General features: G+C 37.9%; 2 protein-coding genes across 9 annotated transcripts in view; one reads left to right on the top strand and one right to left on the bottom strand.

Annotated features, from left to right (window-relative positions):
- The window catches only part of LOC137298325 (thioredoxin domain-containing protein 6-like), a 36,342-nt gene extending 27,975 nt beyond the window's left edge, over positions 1-8,367 (top strand). For 5 of the 8 annotated variants that reach the window (XM_067830533.1, XM_067830532.1, XM_067830530.1 and 2 more), the window contains 7 exons: positions 837-869; positions 1,892-1,954; positions 3,828-3,878; positions 5,783-6,016; positions 6,287-6,571; positions 6,713-6,745; positions 7,932-8,367. In XM_067830533.1, the coding sequence (XP_067686634.1) occupies positions 837-869; positions 1,892-1,954; positions 3,828-3,878; positions 5,783-6,016; positions 6,287-6,571; positions 6,713-6,732 (686 nt within the window). In that variant the 3' untranslated portion in view covers positions 6,733-6,745; positions 7,932-8,367. The remainder of the gene's footprint in view (positions 1-836; positions 870-1,891; positions 1,955-3,827; positions 3,879-5,782; positions 6,017-6,286; positions 6,572-6,712; positions 6,746-7,931) is intronic. The other 3 variants (XM_067830534.1, XM_067830535.1, XM_067830536.1) reach the window with 3 other exon arrangements.
- A 2,287-nt stretch (positions 8,368-10,654) lies between these two features.
- LOC137298324 (GTPase IMAP family member 9-like) lies at positions 10,655-19,967 on the bottom strand. Its single transcript, XM_067830528.1, has 5 exons — positions 19,901-19,967; positions 19,448-19,498; positions 18,207-18,314; positions 14,273-14,395; positions 10,655-13,158 (listed from the first exon to the last, which is right to left on the bottom strand). Coding segments are annotated over exons 2-5 (1,410 nt in total). The 5' UTR covers positions 19,449-19,498; positions 19,901-19,967; the 3' UTR covers positions 10,655-11,980.
- Between the last annotated feature and the right edge of the window lie 237 nt (positions 19,968-20,204).

Raw genomic sequence — 20,204 nt, 5'->3', positions numbered from 1 at the left:
CTTTTGCAGATGCCACACTGCTTGTTCATGCAGACAAAACCTTAATGAAATCAAGTAAATAGCAACAATAATTCAGAATCAGTAAGGTTGACAGAAATAATGGTCCACAGAGATTAATATCTGTGCCCTTTCAAAATCAGGAATGACACCCTACATGCAATTGTAGCATGCATAAACCATTGCATGTGTTTTTCTGTCAAATTTTAATATCTTTGTTCTATTACTTGGTGTATCCTTTGATGTCATGATCCCTTCCCTTTTTTTAAAGCCCATTTTTTATGAAAATGTAAAGGGCTGACACCACTGCATTTTATTTTTGTCTTGGTACAATATGTACACATTTCCAGCTTCTTAAACTGCTGCACAACCTGCTCATGTCAAGCTCCAGTCTGGAGCATACTGTTGTGTCCTGCATGTATATTGCATCTGCACATAGATTTATGTGATAAACGTGTACTGAGTGTGCATGGATATTGAATGTAACTTGCTTGTTCATATGAGATATCAATCTGTCAATTACCTCTATTTCTATGAAGTATATAAACATACTCTCAAACATCATAACAGTACTCAATCTCAATGTCATCTTGTATAATAGTTGTAGTTGTAGCACTCCCTTAAACCTAATCTAATGGAATGTTTAGCTTCAGTTTCTTTCACAGTTATTTTTGTTCTCATCTCTTCTTGTACAGTAGATATGTATTGCCTCAGTCATACATGAATCAAATTATTGAAACTGGTTTAGATTTCTTTACTTGCCATATTGAAACACCTCACTGTTTACAGAGTTGAGGGTAATTAACTGATGATTAAGTAGCAATTAATTGATGTTGCAGAGAGTGAACCCACAAAAGACCAAGAAGAACCTGGTAAGTTTGATTTTTAATGTAGATAAATAAAAAAGCCTAAACCATTTGTTTTCAGAGAACAGTTTTGTGCCTCACACACACCAAAAAACAGGAAAAGATCTTTGATTGGTTTTGCATGATGTCATTACCCATTCTACCTACTACAGCATTGTGTTTTTTGTTCTTCTTTAACCTCTCCAGTAAATTATATGTTGCCAGATGGGATTGGATATTCCGTGGGAACTCAGATTCTCTAAAATACTCAATCCATGCTTTGGTGATATATATACACATGTATGACATACCATTTGGCATGTATGTATATGTGACTCTTTCAGGAACATGTTCAATTTTCATTGTTCTGTAGACGTGGTGACTGACACATAATCTTTTCTATTGATGACACTTTTATTCTTTGATTTTATTCTTTTACCACTACAAAATATACCATCACTTTTTCTCATGTCTGCTGTAAGAAGTACTCAGGATCTGGTATAACTGGACATGCTGTTAATCCAGAAAATGAGCATTTCAGCAACTGAAACTGTGTAAATCTGTAAAGGTATACTGTAGTTTTAACACTAAGATTAACACTAACTTCAGACAAAATTTTGATAGTTTCACCACAAACTCTGTGTAGACTTAGACAGAACTTCAGAAGTTACGTGCTGTATAAGGAATCTCAGTTCAAAAGGTTTGGATCTGGATGCGTGAACAGGCTTGACAATGTAGTTGTAAAGTTTAAAGGTTTAGGGTTCTTTATAGCTCAAACCCCTAAAAGGCAGTTCTATTTGTCTTCTCTGCAGATGAATAACATTACAATTACACTGCAATTATATGGAGCTCAAGAAGACAAAAAAGAATTCCAAAACACTTTGTCAACACATTATTTATTTGATTTCTACTTTTAGGGAGAAATCTTTTTAACATTACAACATATCACAAAAATGTTTTGGGGAGACGTTTTAATTGAATATTAACGAGCCCAATATCAGTCTTTGAACTGATCCTCAACTACTGACGTGTCCATGTTTCCCTGTCAGCTGTGGAAGAGACACAAGCTGAGGCCAGTGATGTTGCTCCTGAGTTCCGACAAGAGGGAACAGGTTAGAGAGTATAACCCTGCACTACTGACCCCTGTACAACCCCATACATAACACTGCTTGTGCCCATAGTGCTGCTGTTACTGGACACCTACCCCTGCCACATTCACATCATCATGACCCTTTAGCCTTGTCTGTTTCCTTAGAGTCACATGTCATATGCATGAAGATCTGAAGACACTTTCGTAGGTCATGTCAGGTAAACCTTAAATGAGTTTTGACCATCTAGTGTTCACGAAGGATGAGCGGCTTCTAGAGCCAATCAGGTGTCAGCTTTCTGTCTCAGTAAAATCAGATGTCTTATGAATATGCATGAAGATCTGTTGACACCTTCGTAGATCATGTCAGGTAAACCTTGAAATAGCTTTGACCATCTAGTGTTCACGAAGGATGAGTGGCTTCTAGAGCCAATCAGGTGTCAGCTTTCTATCTCAGTAAAATCAGATGTCTTATGAATATGCATGAAGATCTGTTGACACCTTCGTAGATCATGTCAGGTAAACCTTGAAATAGCTTTGACCATCTAGTGTTCACGAAGGATGAATGGCTTCTAGAGCCAATCAGGTGTCAGCTTTCTATCTCAGTAAAATCGGATGTCTTATGAATATGTATGAAGACACCTTTGTGGGAGATCATACTAGGCCTTAGGCACACTTTGACTGTCCAATGTTCATGAAAGGATTTGTGGCATTCAGAGCCAATCAGGTGTCAGCTTTTTGCAATGATTCAGCTCTATTTCTTTTCCACTTCAGTTATGTATATCCATTTTCCTTTTTCATCTAAATATATCCAGGTGTTTGTATATCCCATAAAATCTTTGCCATACTGGACAACTTGACATTTTTAATATACTAGTATATGCTTTAATGTCTTATTTGCATACCTGCTTATATGCCTCATAATTGAGCATGCCACTAGTATTATGCATTCCTTCTGCTATAAGAAGTGCTGTATATATTATATATAGACCTGATACTTACAACTTTAGTTAACCATATATAACATCATTGCTACTGACCTTGCAGACTTTCCTGAGAACAAGGTAGTGTTCCCAAACACCCAATAAAACCATATCTTTAACTCTGCTTCAGTTCCTTTCTGCTTGAGGATCTATATCAATAGTACTCTGAATGTTTGTATCATACACACAGCAACCCGTGAAGGTCCCGGGGTAGAATAGGCCTTCAGCAACACATGCTTGCCATAAAAGGCGACTATGCTTGTTGTAAGAGGTGACTAATGGGATCGGGTGGTCAGACTCGCTGACTTGGTTGACACGTTATCGGTTCCCAATTGCGCAGATCATTGCTCATGTTGTTGATCACTGGATTGTCTGGTCCATACTCGAGTATTTACAGACCACCACCATATAGCTGGAATATGACTGAGTGTGGTGTAAAACTAAACTCACTCACTCATACAAACAGCAGGGTCTCATGCTGTCAGTCACTAGTTTTCCTGATCCAGTTACGATTGGTTTATAGGTAGAATATTGCTGACAGACCCAATCCCATCCATACTGCTTTCATCACCTGTGATGCTTAAGTTGGATTTGGTGTTGAAAAATGCCCTATTTAGACATCCCTGCATCCCTGCTTGCATGTTTTTCCTCATCAAGTTCGAACTTAAACCTATACATGCCCGCCTTTTTAACAAATAAGTCTCTGTGTAATGTCATTTGGGTATGTTTTCACTTCAATAACTGTTATCATTATTTGTTTGGTTACCATAACCACATTGTCAACAAGTGAGAAATTGGCAAGTTAAACTGACAGATATATAAACTCACTAATGTTTTTTTCGTAAATGATAAAAATGGTAAATATAGTAATATAGCTGATTGGAACAGCATGTAGTTTTAATGGCTGTTTTACAGAGGATGAGTCTGAGGAGACTAAACAAGAGACTAGCGAAGACAACACTGAAGGTATAAAGAGAATCTATCTCCATTGAGAGCAATGGTTGAACATATCTAAGCCTTACAGTAAACCTTAGTATCACTGAGTATCAAAGAGGGATGATGCAGCTTATAGTGCCAACATCATTCTAAATGATCATAAATATTGACAGTAGCAGATGACCTCACCTGGGTGAATGCTACCAGTTGAGCTGTAGGTCATTTCCTAGTGAGGAATGTTTCATCAACTGAGAGGTACCAAACTACATTTGCTGAATCCCAGGTTTCTGAAACTAATGCCCCACTGAGACCTACAAGATGATGTACACGTTTGTGTATACAAAGGATCATCAAAACGATGTGCACATTGTAGAATTTGCTCAAACAAGGCACCATCAGTTGATGATCATCAATAAATACATCTAGAATTCTTCAATAAAGTTTCTGTATAGTTACAAAGTTTCCAAGTCTGTCTGATCTTGACACACAATCTCAGCTAGTTCTTCTACCTCCTCAGTTTTCATTTTTGCCTGGAAAGTGCCAAGACCAATTTGTGCGAGGTTCATTTAAACTTTAAATCCAATAATATGAAGCTAAATCAAAGTAAATTACATGCATGAACAAAAAACTGTCAGTGCAAAGTTACTTGTGATAAGCACAGGAAATGGTGATGTCTTCATAAAACGACCGTGTAGTCAGTGAGACCCTGTATTCATCATAACAGGATTGAGATATATCATCGTGAAGTCAATCTGATTGTAGATCAGTTGCCTTTTGATATTTGCCAGGTCTGTAGATTTGTGTGGGAGACTATTACTGGACCCTTTAAATATTTTAGTATAAAAAAAGAGGGCTTGGTATACTGGATGGGAAATAAAGGTAAAATTCTCTAATCGTCAGGAATGTTAAAAAAATGTATATACCTTGGTACTTTGTTTATGTCAACATCATGAATTTCTACATTTTGAGTTACATTATTGTAGTTATTCAGGCTGATATGTTATAAATAAATGTAAAATATTCCGAATTTTGTGGTCAACCTTTGTACAGGATAGATGTCTCTATCCATTTAAGTCTGAAGAGCCAAATGCAAAGTGTTTGGTGTTTGTAGAGTGTCAGACTTTGATGACTATGTACCACATCACCATTCCTTGTTGAATTTGCTACTTGTTTGGTTAACACTCAGTTGGAAGTGTTATGGTTCATTCTAAGATAACTGGGATACTGATGATCAAAGATACTGAGCAGTACATCGATCACTACCACTGTTGCACAGTTTACTCACTGCACTGGCATGTTCTCTATGTTGATGATGCCTGTCCACCATGGAGAAGAAGTTTGATGTGAAATTGTGATGTCTGTGTTCCCGTGTCAATCACTTTTGATGTCTGTGTACATGTACTGAGGGACCGTTCATAATTTATGGCTGGGGGAGTTGGTGGGGGGAAAGAGTCCTTTCACTTCCCATCTTTTTTCAACATAATGTCTAAGTTTTTATGTGCTAAATTGTTGTCTTCCCCCTAATACATGTGTACAAAATTGATGATTCCCTATCTCCCCAAGAACAAAATGGTGATCCCGCCCCTCCCACACACACCCCTCTTTCCTTTAGTGATAAATAATGAATGGTCCCTAGTCTTGAAGCATTTATGATGGGTGTTTGGACATCAGGTACTGTGTATACTGGGAAAAAATTCATCTCAGCACCTAAGCTTTTCTAAGATTATGTGACATGAACATCTGTATCATTCCCATCCCCAAAATACTTGACGCATGCTTCCATGCCACTGTATATAACCTGATGCCTAATATCAGTACCTGATGATACGTCATGCACTTCATCTTCAGCTTTGTTCATGGTACACATGTTCACATTGTTCACTTATGTATTTGTTTTTCACATACTGCACTTTTGTTTCCCCACCTGGCACTAGGTGGCACTGCACAAGGGGATGATGGGGTCAAGAAGGATGAGGAGGATGAACCTCCAAAGCCTGATGGGGAAGAGGCTGCAAAGCCTGATGGGGATGAGGCTCAGGCTCAGTCAGAGCAGACCGAGAGTGAGCAGCCCAAAGATGAGGGAGAGGCTCAGGCTAAGGGGGAGAGTGGGGAGGAGGCTGAGGCAAATCAGGAAACAACTGAATCTCAGTCAAAACCAGATGATGAAGGTTGGTTCAGAGAGCAGGGAGATGTTTCTCACCGTATTGTATTCTGGGAGATGATTTACACGCCTCAGAAAAAATACAGCAGAGAAAAATAGAGGACAATCTAGCTAACTGAAATTCTGACAGAATTGCAGATTTGTCTGTCCTGATGGAATTTAATGTTGTGTAGCACTTCCATATAAGAACATGGTCCTTGCAAACAGACTATATATGGATTGGGTTAGCGTTATATGCAGATTTTATGTAAAATATGAACCTATTTATGTGTTACAGGTGTCACAGAACAGAAGACTGAAGAACGTCCTGCCTCAGAAGCAAAGGAAGAGGACAAAACTGGCAGCAAAGGAGAGGATGCTAAAGAAGGGGATGTCAAAGATGGAGAAAACAAAGCAGAGGGCAAGGCAGAGGATGAGCAGAAGGGAGAAGATGCTTCAAAGGCTACAGAGGAGTCAGAGACGAAGGAGGAAGAGACTAAACAGGATGAAGATACAAAGGAAGAAGATGCAAAGAAAGATGATGAAACCAAAACTGAGCAAAAGGAAGAGACTAAACCTGAAGGTAACCCAAATGAAGTTCATGCTAATATAAATGTTATTCCTGCATGTATTTCTTGAAAAAATTGTACTTTCTTTTTACTCGTTTGTTATGTTAATGGTGATAGCCACTGATCCTATGATTTCTTTATCTTCACATGTGCAGAGCAACAAGCACCTGCCTAGGCAAGCCTGTGAGGTAACTACATTTTCTTTTAACTCCATAACAGTGCTTATCATATTCCTGTGTGATTTTTAAGACTGAAAAATCAAGGATCAAGGATTTGTCGTCTTCCAAACTGTCAGGATTTGCCTTCCAGAAACCTATTTAGGAACAGCCTGCAAAATCAGTCAGGATTCGAAAGTAGAATATAACATTGAACATTTTCAGTCCTTCAGTCTTCCTGAGGCATCACCTATCCTTGCCTGCTGACCAGCTATTTATTTATTGTTAATTGATAGTCTTAATGTTATGCTGTAAAAAGTATTTGTATTTGGAGGGCCTGTTCTTTTCATCATGAGACAGCTCAGCATGTGAATAGATTGATAGATTTCCTTTGATCAATGTAACATGCATGTGTAGATTCTACTTTGATCAGATGTAGAAATTATTACACAAACAAGTGTCGTACGACTTATGCGAACCAAGGGTGGAATTTTGCAAGAGTGTCATGGAAGTCGTATGGCACACTTTCTTTATCGTCCATTTTATTCATGTATATTTTAGCAGTAGAAAATGGTAAGCATGCGTGACGGCCCTGTTTATTGATGCCGTGTCCCAAGCAATGATATACAAAAAACAATGGTTACAAGGGAAAAGTGACTTGCACACATGTGCACATATGATATGTATGACACTGGTCATGTTCCACCAGATGGATGATAACTATCCATATTATCCTTTGACTGTGAGGGACCTGTGTTGCAAACAGTATAAACAGTGAATCAAAAGTGTCAATTCTGTAAGGAAGGTAGAACATGTCCTGAGCATGACTTAGTTTCGAGACAACTCAACTGTGAATCTTTGGAATTCAAAGTTGTACAGCCTAGCATCCAATGTTGGTTATTGTTTGATAGCATCCTTACATGCCCTATTGAACCATTGATCGCCCATTGTATAAATCACTGGACCATTTGACCCAGACTCAGTTATTTATAGACCTTGTCCTATTGGTTTGTCCTGGGTATGGTTGAACAGCATAAGAAATGCAAAAAAAATGAAATCTTAATAAAGTTAGTATTCATGTTTATGTCTGCTGCATAAAAACTTGAAAAAAATAAACAGTTGCATTTCTCTTGCTGTTATGGAAAGCACATGTGTCTGATAGTATTGATGTGTACTCAAGTATCTGTCATTTCACATGCTTTGGTTATTCATGTTTCAGATTCAATATTTGGTGATCAACAGTCACAAAAGAATTTATCCACATCAATTCTCATGCAAGGAAGTCCATTGGAAGAAGCAGAACAAATCTAAAACAGCAGAATGTCTACTTGTTTACTGCAGTGTAAAAATGTGTATAGTCTGCAACTGTATTTTCACGCACAGTCAGCTCATTCCTGAGACTTGAATATTTATGAGACTTGTGATATTTAAGTCATTGTTCTGCCATAAAACTGCAGACATATTAATTATGAACTTTGAAATCTGGCCATGTGCTGATGAATCCTGTTTACTCTGTTATTGACTAGGCCAGAAAAGTGTTTATTTATTCATGTATCCTAACATATGTTTGTGATATCTGTGATGTTTACAGTAATTGTTATACTTTCTATTTATTTGAAATATGGAAATATGTTTTAATAAATATGACTTTGTCATTAGGTTTTTTCTGTTCTTGGAGAAAACTGAAAAAAACTGTATCAAGTATTTTTTATATTGTTTATTTCTGAGTTCCTGTTGCAGGAACTGACCGGGTATACAGGATAGTGCCATCTCAGATAAACACAGAATACATGTAGATGTGAAATCAGACTCTTTGAAGACTAAAACAAAAAAGACATACAGAGGCTAGGATACATATTCAGCCACAATCATTCAGTTTGTGTACTGACTCATATGGATTCTATAGTGATTGGTCCATTTCGCTCAGTTTACAGTCTGCCTTTGGAGACAGTTGATAGTTTGTAACCAGAGAACTCTTTAACTCATAAAGCCTGAGAGCCACTTCACTGCTCAACACCTGGAACCCCGTGCTGATTGCCTGGCTGGCTGTGGCGAGACTAATTAGGGCTATTCACACCTGATATCCCTGGCAGGTTTCAGAGGTTACAGGAAAATGTCTTGTCATACGAGCAAGTCCTGATTGCTTAATTGCGTTGTAAAGATATATGTTGAAAGAAAACAGGGGTGAATACATGTCATATATGTAACGTTTTATGTAATTTTATTGTAGTCTCTTGTAGACTTTTGGTGGCGTGTACATGTGTATTTTCTTAACACATGTTTGTATTCTTTTGTATGTAAGACATACTTAAACAAATTGTCCCCCTGATATCATTGTGTGAGGTTAACTTATCCAAAACATATATGTCAGTGGCAGTAAAGAAGAATTTACCCACATGCTTAATAATCTTCTATGAAAGAAGCATTTTCGCTGCTAGTGTATACTGAATATTTTAAGGAAAGTACTAATAAGCTAATCTGTGACTTACATGGAGCAGATTCACAGTTTAGCACTTTGGTTCATCTAGATTTAACACATAAAATATACGTTATCATACGAACATACATGTATACATATTGTATAATACTATTCCTTGCATATATATCAGACAAAGGGTCTTGGGATGGGGTGTCGTCAAAGTAGTTTGTATCTCAACTGTTCAATATAGAGACTGATTTGTTATCTATTACCAATCATATCATGAGATACCTGTCATAGAGGAAATGACAGGTGATGGGGCATGGGCTAAATTTCTGAAGAGCAGTTTGCTCACTGGACAGCTTGGATACAGATTGATTTTTGGCTTGATCGTTGACCAATCGATATGCTGGATTTCGGCCTTATCAACTCTAGTTATCATGAACAAGTTTGTGTATCGTGAACATACATAATCGTAAGCATGCCTGAAATGGACACACAGGAATAACAAGCACTTTGGCGAGTTTATTTTTCCTTGAAGCACTCGAAGCACAACAGTCCGATTATTATTACCCCTGATAACCCAATACAACCTTTTAGAAGAGATAGCATTTATTTTCATATACATTTTGCGCACACTACTTGTACATCAAATATAATGGCTTGCTGTACATTTCAATACAATTTGCACATTGTTACGAATGAATGTCATTATTCAAGTACATGTAATATAGAATTCAGAAAGTGACATGATACTGATTTACTATAATGCATACACTTGCAGCTGAATCCCCTCAAATATTTATGAAGATGGACATGCCTATATTTGTTGTTTTGAATGCAAACGAGGTTCAGAAGATCGTTAATGGGCGTGACTCCATAAAACAGGTTGTCCAATGATATAACAGCGCAATAGTTTGTTTTACACTTGTCACGAGACAAAACTTTACCTGGACATGCATTGTGCCAGAGGCTGTTATTTCAAGGTTGAAAGAGGTGTTCATATATCTCATTAGTGTTGTCTGATTGACTGATTATACGCATCAATTCCGTAACTGATATATTATCCTCCTTTTATTGACAATGGATCTGATACACATGATCATTACACTGGATAACATAATAACAGACACCAACTACAGACGTTTCTTACGCAATGCTTATGTAAATTAAATTGAAAAATCAGATTTCAGATCAATATGAAACTTTCAACAGCTTGAACAAAATGCTCCAGTTACCTTTGTATGGTGTATGTGTAATATATATATATGTGTGTGTGTGTGTGTGTGTGTGTGTGTGTGTGTATGTATATATATATACCTTTGTAAGGTGTATGTGTAATATATATGTGTGTGTGCACAATAGTTATACACACACACACCTTTGTATGGCGTACGTGTAATATGTGTGTGTGTGTGTGTGTGTGTGTGTGTGTGTGTGATGAGTCAATGCAAGAGTTATCACTTCATATTCGATTGTGCATTATTATCAACTTTAGAATTACGAAAAATCAATAGTCGCCATTGAGTTAGGTCTAAATTAGTAACTTAGTTTATTTCAAATCTATAGTACATGGGTGTAATACAGTATTGCTATTTATGTCTACAATTCATAATATAAACTATCACAACGAATGAATGAATGAATGATTTAATTTAGAAGAATGTTTTGTAACCTTGTCACCGTTAATTCAATCAATGTGCAAAAACCGTACTTTACTATTCACTCCCAATGACGAGTAACACACACTTACTTCCTGTAACAACATCTCATAATCCCCTTTCTCGTAGACATGTATTCATTTACCCGTATAAGCCCATGACATTGCTAGCTATTGTTATCAAAACACTTTAATACTACTTCTGATTAACACAGAAACTAACCTCTCTCGAAAGAAAAGCGAATCTTTAATCATTACTGCTAAATTGATTGAAATAATAGGTACAGTACGAATATAAAATGTAAAACGCATATGTGAGTCTCTCACTGAAGGAGGTGCTTTCAGCTGACGACCACGTTCGGCTCTCGCTGAATACAAGGTGCTTTTTATTACCGCCCATATGCGGCTCTCGCTGTGGTAAGCTAATAAATTTGATACACATACGCGTCTCTCGGCCATAATGAGTTAATGTCTATGAGGATACATACCCAAGAACAATTTGCAGCAATTATGTCTTGACATCAAAGTTATAGATAAAAACAGTGGCTAAGGTATTTGTCATATAAATATAGATATAAACTGAATATTACTAATTCTTTCAGGTATTGTGCATAGGATATACCAAAATGCTTGCAAATTTTTGGAAGGTGTCCGACTTCCTCCTTGGTTACATAACTTACTCACCGGAGAAAGAATTGAAAGAACAATCGTAACCGCTTCACAGTTTTATATTTAGGCCAATGCCAATATAGTGAGAGTGACAAAGAACTATTCAGAGAGCACTCCAGCTTTCCTACCTGTCTAGCAATATTCCAGTAGTTCACCCTTTCATGTCTAGATTCCACATTTGTTTACGTTGACACATGGAAGGCATGTTCAGATTTGAAGTGACATCAGATGCAGTTTCTATTTTGACGTGGTTTTAAGAGGTTATTTTTTATATTTTGGGGTTTTTTTTGTTAGGACTTGATTTGTTTTTTTCATGTGTTTCTGGAAGACATGATCACCTTTTTCAGAACTGCTGAAAGTGCAACGTAAGCAAAGGGATATAATAAACACTACAGATAAAATAACTTCTTATCTCAACCTTTAAGATTTCAGTAAGATAACAAATTCACAAATTTATCTTGAGAAATAGCTGCTTTGTGGCAAAGACATTTCCCAAATGGATATTTCACAGCATCAAATGTCAATTTTCCTGAAACAGTCTCAGAAAGTGTGGCTTGATCTTAACTGCAGCCAGTAATGCACGAAGAGCCCTAATGTCGCCATTTTGAATTTTATCTCGTTCCTGCTCCCGAATCCCCTGTGCTATTAATGTTTCTGTGTATATCAGCCGTTCCCTCTTCACCCTGTCTTCAGCTTTTTCTCTCTCTGCTTTTATTTCCTCGATGTTCTTCTCACCAGAAGCCAATTCAAAGCCCATGGTCATTCGTTTAGCCCCCTTAGCATTTTCAATTTGATTTTTTGTTTCATCTGTTTTAACCAGTATTTCTGCCAAATTCTCCAATACATCAGCCAACATATTCTCTACAGTTGCATCAGTTTGTCTGCTCTTCTTTTTGATTGCTTCCTTGTCTTTCTTCATAGCCTCTGCAGTTTCGGGTGCTGCCTTCAGAAGTTTCTGACAATATTCTTTTTCCATTTTCATCTTTTCTTCCACGTCCTCTTTTAGCCGTTCCTGTACTGCAACCTCAGTTATCTTCCCATATTCCTCCCTCCGTCTCCTGCTGATTGCATCCTTCATCAGTCCCTCTCCCTGCTGATACAGTGTGGAAGAGAATGGGCCTTTGTTGGTGGCTATCATCTGATCAATGCGTGAGAAAAGATTTTTGACATCCCTTTCTTTCTCTTCATCGTTTCCTTTGTTGTTGAAGCTAAGAGAACCACCGCCTGCACTTTTGATTAACTGCTGGAGGCACTTAGGGGCTTCCGAAAGGTACTCACTTTCTGTTGCCGAGTCTAACTGATCCCTACATGTGAAGACAACAATCATGTGCCTTGTCATACCTTCACCAAACATGCTGTCAATTTCTTGGATAACTTTCTCTTCCTCCTGGGTGAATCTGCGCGCAAAGGATGTCACAAACAGGAAGGCATGCGGGCCAGGTGAGGACATTCCAATGCTTTTCTTGATCTCAATCTCCACCACATCTTTCTTCAGATTCGTGTCAAACAGACCTGGTGTATCTACCAGCCCAACCACACGGCCAAAGCGTTCAGCATATGAATGCTTGCTCGTCTTTGTGACAGATAACGAAGATGCTTTGGAAGTAAAAGCCTCCGTACCTATTATCGTATTTGCTGTAGCGCTCTTCCCATTGCCAGTTTTACCAATCAAGACCAGCCTGAGATCCTCCTTTGTATCTGTAAATACACATAACATCCATGTTAAATCGTTACAAACATGATTTAATCACATGGTATTCTGTTCCTTTTCTAAATGGTCCCAAATAGTGTGTGTACACACACACACACACACACACACACACACACACACACACACACAGAGAGAGAGAGAGAGAGAGAGAGAGAGTATATATATAATTCGGAGGGATACAATACATGTCTGGGACAAAGCCCATTCTAGGAAACTCACAGTATAAACCGCTCTTCCTATACTGATTTGCTTAAAAATAGGTTTACTTAAATTTTATTCGTTTAGATTTTTGACATGTAAATTCGATTGTCTGTAAACAAAGCCTATAAAATTGTAGTATTGTGGTAAGCAACACAAACAATCTGTATTATGATTACATAATCATATTCAGGAGAAATATATTAACCAACTGTCCCTGATAGATCTAACGAGCCCGTTTGATACAAGAGCAAAGAGGCTGAACTTGGTCAGTATGTGTCTTGGCTGCAAATACAGGATTTCATTCTGCAAATCCACTGAGTTTTACACCATTTAAAAAATCTTTGTCATATTCTTATAGACAACAAGATTGGATTTATCGAAATAATGAAACAAGGAAACATACAGTTCCAGCCATGAAACTCCTATTATATCTCCCCTGTTACATAGCACATATAACTGTGAAGATCCGGATTAGAATTGCTCTTTCAGTAACCCCTTGTCATGAGAGCCAACTAATGGGATCGGGTGATCAGTCTCGCTACCCTGGTTGATGCATGTCGTATCTCAGTTGCGGAGACCGATGCTCATGGTGTCAATCGGGTGGCGGGGTAGCCTAGTGGCACAATGAGTGAAGCCCATTTCTGATGTCGTCACCGTGATATTGATGTCAGTCAAGGATTCTGGTTTCGGTTCGCCTATTTTATTTCATGACATCGTTATATAATGAGATTGCTAAGTACAGCTTTAAACGAGCAAAACCATTACTGGTGCTGGCAAGGAACTAACGGATTTGGACTTGGATGCGTATTTTGAATGATGGAGATGCTCTTGTTTAATGTGGAAGACACTCTACCCTATACTCCAATATACTGCTTGAATATGATATCGAAAATACCAAACCCTTTTCCGTGTAGTCTCGAGGAACTGGGCCTACAAGAGACTTCAACTCTGCCTTCTTGCACTTCAAACAATGGCCAATGGTTGGATGTATTGGCAAATTGCACTTCTGGCATGATGGGGTACCTGAAAGATAATAACTAGGCATTTATATTTTGATTATTATTAGTAAAAGCAATGGGATGTGCGGACTTTACAAAATTATCAACTCCAGCGTTGATTAACAATACGTGTTAATCGCTTACACACAGTGCCTTCAAGAAAACGGTCAAATGCAACGAATGTAATGTTTTGGATACCATTTTCGAAGTAGGGTTAACTATCAAATAGATTGTAGTACTTTTGTTCGGCTGATTCCCATCCGAGATTCGAACCCATACTCTTAATGTGAAACACCTTATCCTCAGCACCCAAGGTCAGGGACCCAACCTACATTGTCAGCATAGCTATATCACAACTGATAGTTTAAATCTGTTTTTTTTTATTGAAATGCAAACAACTGACATCAATGTGTACTTCGTCACTGACTGGGCTTTTGCACTACATTCACCTATAGATATTTAAGGTAGTGCTGAAAGCCCGATAACACCATGGGTCGTAGCTACGTACCAATTAACTGAGGCACACAAAGCATGTGATCTGGTGGTAACTCAAACTGTACAAGAATGCCTACATTACTAATTGTTGTTCCAAGTGTAAATATGTTTAGGTTTAGAGTTGAAAATGACAACAGCATTGTGATAAACCGCGGAACATATGAACATTGGAGTTTTTGAGTTCATTTCATGATGTCCGATTACACAAAACATATGTTCTCCGAGACTTTACAACTGTTCCCCTACAGTGGTGTAAAAAGAACAGATGACACCTTTTCATTCGTTACATGTATTAAGTGTTGATTCCAAGGTAGAGACGAACAGGTTAAACAGTATTCCGTGGTAAAAGAACTGTGTGACACCTACACATAACAAAACAATGTCACGCTATCACCAATTGTATTCTAAAAGTAACTAGTTCACAAATCACTATTGAACTACAAAATACAGTGGCAGCAGAAAGTGAAAGACCGCATAAGTTGTGACCTTAAAGTAATTATTCTATACGTTAGACCATTCTAGCTTAAAGGTCACAACAAACGTATTTCATTAGATTGTTCTTCCAACTTCATGTCTTAATTGTTTTGATTTCAGCACATGAAACTCGTTTAGCAATTAATCTGGGTGTGAACAAAATTTAAGACAGAACTTTGTCTCATTACTTTGGGCCCAATTTGCTCCACGAATTTTGCGGAATTTTGCAAAACCTCTCATGTAAGTCACATGATTAACAAACCAAATCAAGAAGCACCACCCGCACCTTTGAAACAAAATCGAGCTTTTTCGTTGTGTCCTTTGCCCATAACTCAGTCAGTCAATCACAACATGCTTACTCTCGTGTGTGTTTTGACGAGGTTTCCAGAGGTCTTTCCATTACTGGATATTGCCGCTTAGGTCATCAAAGCTTTGGTGAAGTTCGTCCCTCTGTTTGGTTTGCCTATGACTATACTGACAGATCAGGTGTTTTCCGATCTGAGCATCAATTAGGCATTAGGTTCAGTGTAATTCATATTATCTTGAAACTCAGGGGGTTCTGGAAATATTTCATCAGTTACGCAATTCTGGACTTTTAGCTAACCTTAAGCTAGGTCATTCATCGCCTGAGCGAGCAGCCTTTGAGTTATATATGTAGATGTTAGTGACACTGTGTCTGTGAAACAACTACCGCAGGTATCCAATAGAGTTTGGACACTGACATTCAACCACGTCACTGTGTCTAGAATTCACCTTGTATTCCACAGACCGATGGGACTTCCACATGCTGTATCGACATGCAATGTGAGAACGCTGTTTCTATAAAAATCTACTCAATACCAAGATCCGATGACTGCACTGACAGAATCGCTCAAAATTTAAACTCCCCCTAACTGATACATTTTGGCATGATAACAGAATGTAAGCAAAACCTGAAGAGGATTGTGCCCTCTTCTGCTTCAAGAACAAATCATGTCAAAGACCAGGTTCAGGAACAGCAAGGGGGGATACCCCAAGCGACAGGGGGGATACCCCAAGGAGTAATCAAGTTCGAAATTATCTGTTTCCAAAAGTTAAACGGAACGAATGTTCTTGACAATGGTCCTCTTACTAAGAGGTACATGTTACCTCACTTGTTGGGTCTCTCTGACTAATTTTATGCTCTATTGGTAACTTGAGGTGTCATAGGAAATGAGTTGCAGGCGTAAACTCCCCTTACATATCTTAGAAAATTTGCTAAGGTAAATAGGGGGAGTTTAAATTTTGAATTTCCAATTTTTTTCATACTTAGCACATATTCATAACAACAGCATGTTTAATTTCGTCAACTCCCTTGTTAGAGAGTGGCCACAGTGCGGGGAGTTTCTGGACTTTGGTGAGTCCAGAATTTAATTATGACGTGTTAATAAAAAAAACATCACCAAATCCCACATGGAGTGGCCTTACTCTGCAATGCCTTCCAGAATTAAGTCAAAATATAGAACCCCACTGCCACTCGCTGTAAATCACATGTACAGTGTATTACGCGTGGAACACTGTTGCACAATAAATATCACGTTCTCGTGAAGCCTGTCTGCACTTGGAAACAGTGGAATCTGTCATACCGACAACCATGACGCGACCCGTGAGTGATTACCATGTACCAGTACTAATTTTGAATGTTCTACTCATACAGTTTTCTTCACTAGTTGTTTGCCCCGAGAGCGAGAGCGAGAGCGAGAGCGAGAGAGAGAGAGAGAGAGGTGGGCGTGTAGTTATGGTGTTCCTTGATGTACGTGATATGAAGGGTAACTTAGTTCAACAACAGGATGATCTCATTAATTTAAAAAATAACTCTTTCAATGAAGGTTGAGTGAACTACATATCAAATTATGTCTAGGTCGAAACTGATACATTCTGTTTGTGTGATTTAGGTACTTGTTAACATGCGTTTACACCAAAATAATATATATTTTACTGAGTTAAATTTGTCCAGTTTGGCGAGGCCTATTGTCCGGTCAAGATCTTTATTTTCAAAATTTTATGTATTCCTGTACATGCGGTTATTTTCATAAACTTTAGAGTACAGCTTAGTCCCTTAATATACATAATTTTGATGGGAACAAATAAACCCATTTTAATTGAAAAGGAAGCCCAGTGAGTTGTGAGATTCAGGGTCCTGTAGACTTGCTTCATTTAGGGCTTTAGCATTGCGGGGAGAGCTAAGCTTTAGTCGCGGATTCCCGTGGGTCGGAGAAAAAAAAAACCTTTGAAAATAATCCCCCAATATATAAAATTCATAAAAAAAACTGACCTTATCCTTATATAATTACTTTTTAGCAATCGCCCCTATACGCAAGGGAGTTAACTGACTATAAAGGTCCACTTACATCTTCCCAAGTGGGCTCGAATTGCGAAGTTACAGTCTGGCCGGAAAAACGAGTATATGAATGATTCAATGATGGCATCTGCCACAGGTTTCGGCCAACGGGATGTCGACAGAGTGGTCTACTGGCTGATACACTTTCACAGCTATAATCCGTTTTATTACATTAAAACGATCAGATTGTCTTCATATGGCAGCGCCATTATCGTTTATGCAAATACACGCGATGTGACAATTGGAATCTGATTGGTTGGTTGCGAGGACACTATAAGCAACAACTGGTTACAGCCATTGGTGGCGATGCGATCCAGCCAAGAAAATCCAGCCTAGCTCGCCAAGGTTGCAAAACGTCGGGTTCAGAACCACTTAAAGCCCTTCATTAAGGAAGATGCCCCGTGGTGATTCAAACCAGAGACCATATATCTTAAGATAAATTAAGATATCTTAATATAAACTGATAATTACAATATGGCTGCTATGACGTTCATTCAGCTTTACTTACCCCGAACGGGATTTTCAGCCCTATTATTCACGAGTCTTGCCGCTCCACAGCTTGCACAAACTGTGTCTTTTCTATCGTTATTATGGAAGCACTTGTTGCAGACCCACACTGGAATATACGGACATTGCATAATTGCTATATCAATTCATCATAAGCACAAAACATGGAGGTTTGAAATGATCGTTCAAAATAACATTTGGATATGGATTTTTGAATTCTGAATTTTGAATTGAATCATAAATTAGTGTATTGATTTCTATGATTGTGGGTTTAAGTTTTAAGGTATTATCTTAAACCATCTACATCATAGTGCATGCTAAAATATAACGTGCAGCAATGAAATTACGATAGTCTATGTTGATGTATTAGCTTAAACTCTTGAAAATTCAGCACACTACATTTCGAATATTCTTAACCCAAAACTTGCGACCTCAAGAGATTAAGTTTCTACCTCCCATTGAATTTGTAATGAACTCGATGTTCTCCTGTGCATTTGTCATTTGGCAATGAACAGCCAATATCTACATGACACATTATATATTATAAAATTCACGAATATATATATTATATATTGTTCAACTTGAATTTGGAGCAGCCCCACCCACAAGAAAACAGAGAATCAGCTGATGTGACTGAAGTACAAGCTGCCCACCAGGCAGAAAACACATCTGAAATTTCCATATACTGCTGACCACCTCCTAAAACGTGCCTAATGACACAAGAACTATGTTGTGACATTTCATTACCATGTATTTTTGAAATATCATGCAAAATATTGATATATCACATGTTAGGATATTTATATGCCAATCAGCAATTCATCTTCACTTATCACGTCTTGTGCTTTTATTCAACTTGATCTTAAACCTAATTACTGGGACTAGCCCATCCAGTGCACTTGAGGTAAGGGACAGTGCAATAACTAAACACTGGACCATGTATTGTTTGGTTTTAGTCTGTAGAAGTCTAAGCGTTGGCAGGCAGGCGTTTAGATGATCTTCATATATTCAGTTTATTCGGTATTATTCGGTTTTAGAAAATACACGATCTGGGTATACTCCATCACCAACATCAGCTGTCCGGCAAAACTTCACAGCTGCACACCAAATCCCCTGCCCGTTACCTATGCCATTTTAATAGAATAACCCCAATGTTTTCAATGTCCTTCCTTTGAAACCCGAATGCTGACGATACATACGGATAAGAAAATATAAAAGAAAAAGTGAATAGTTGAAACTTACTTTTCTTTAAATGAAATCCAGCTGACTATACCAGGTAGCGATGTCAATTATCTGAAACAGAAATGAAAAGTTGTGAGCCTAGCATTGTTCACTGAAATGTCTAGAGCAATATCATCTTCGGCATTGTGGGTGGTTGTTTCAACAGGAAATAGGTTTTATGACCTCGTGCAACCTTGCTGTGAAGAGTGGTATTTTTAAACGTTTTCACATTTTACAAATCCCACGAGCACGGGAATGATGCTGGGACATTAAGAATATTATTCAAAACGAATTGAAATGATTTTTTTCGATAATTGGTTGATGATATCACTGCAAAGCGAACTTCGAACTTTTCATGATAGATATTTTCATAGCAAATTTTCATACCCTTGTAAAATTTGAAAAACAGAGTCTGACCCAAAATCTCTTCATTTATATCGTAAGCAAAAGAGGTATATGAGAAATTTTACCTACATGTGGCTGCTTTGTCTGTGGCGTAGTTTACAGCTTGATCCGTTCGGTGTGTTCCGATTCAGACAACACAGCTATGTTATCATAGATATATGGAGCAGTGTTAGGGACATATTCCAATTGGCAGTCTCGAGAATCTGTGAAATTGTGACAATTAGCAAATTTATCAAATTCTTGCAAATTACATCCCATGTTTTAAGATCTTTATATATTAAGGTTCCGAAAATCCTATGTGGTACATCGTGTGACCATATCGCAATGTCCATTAACGGCACACATGGTAGTTTAAAGCCAAGGTTGAGCTTGT

This window comes from Haliotis asinina, chromosome 10 (assembly GCF_037392515.1).
Source record: "Haliotis asinina isolate JCU_RB_2024 chromosome 10, JCU_Hal_asi_v2, whole genome shotgun sequence".
Classification (NCBI taxonomy): domain Eukaryota; kingdom Metazoa; phylum Mollusca; class Gastropoda; order Lepetellida; family Haliotidae; genus Haliotis; species Haliotis asinina.
Note: the sequence above shows the minus strand (reverse complement) of the source record. Positions and strands in the feature narration are given on the sequence as shown.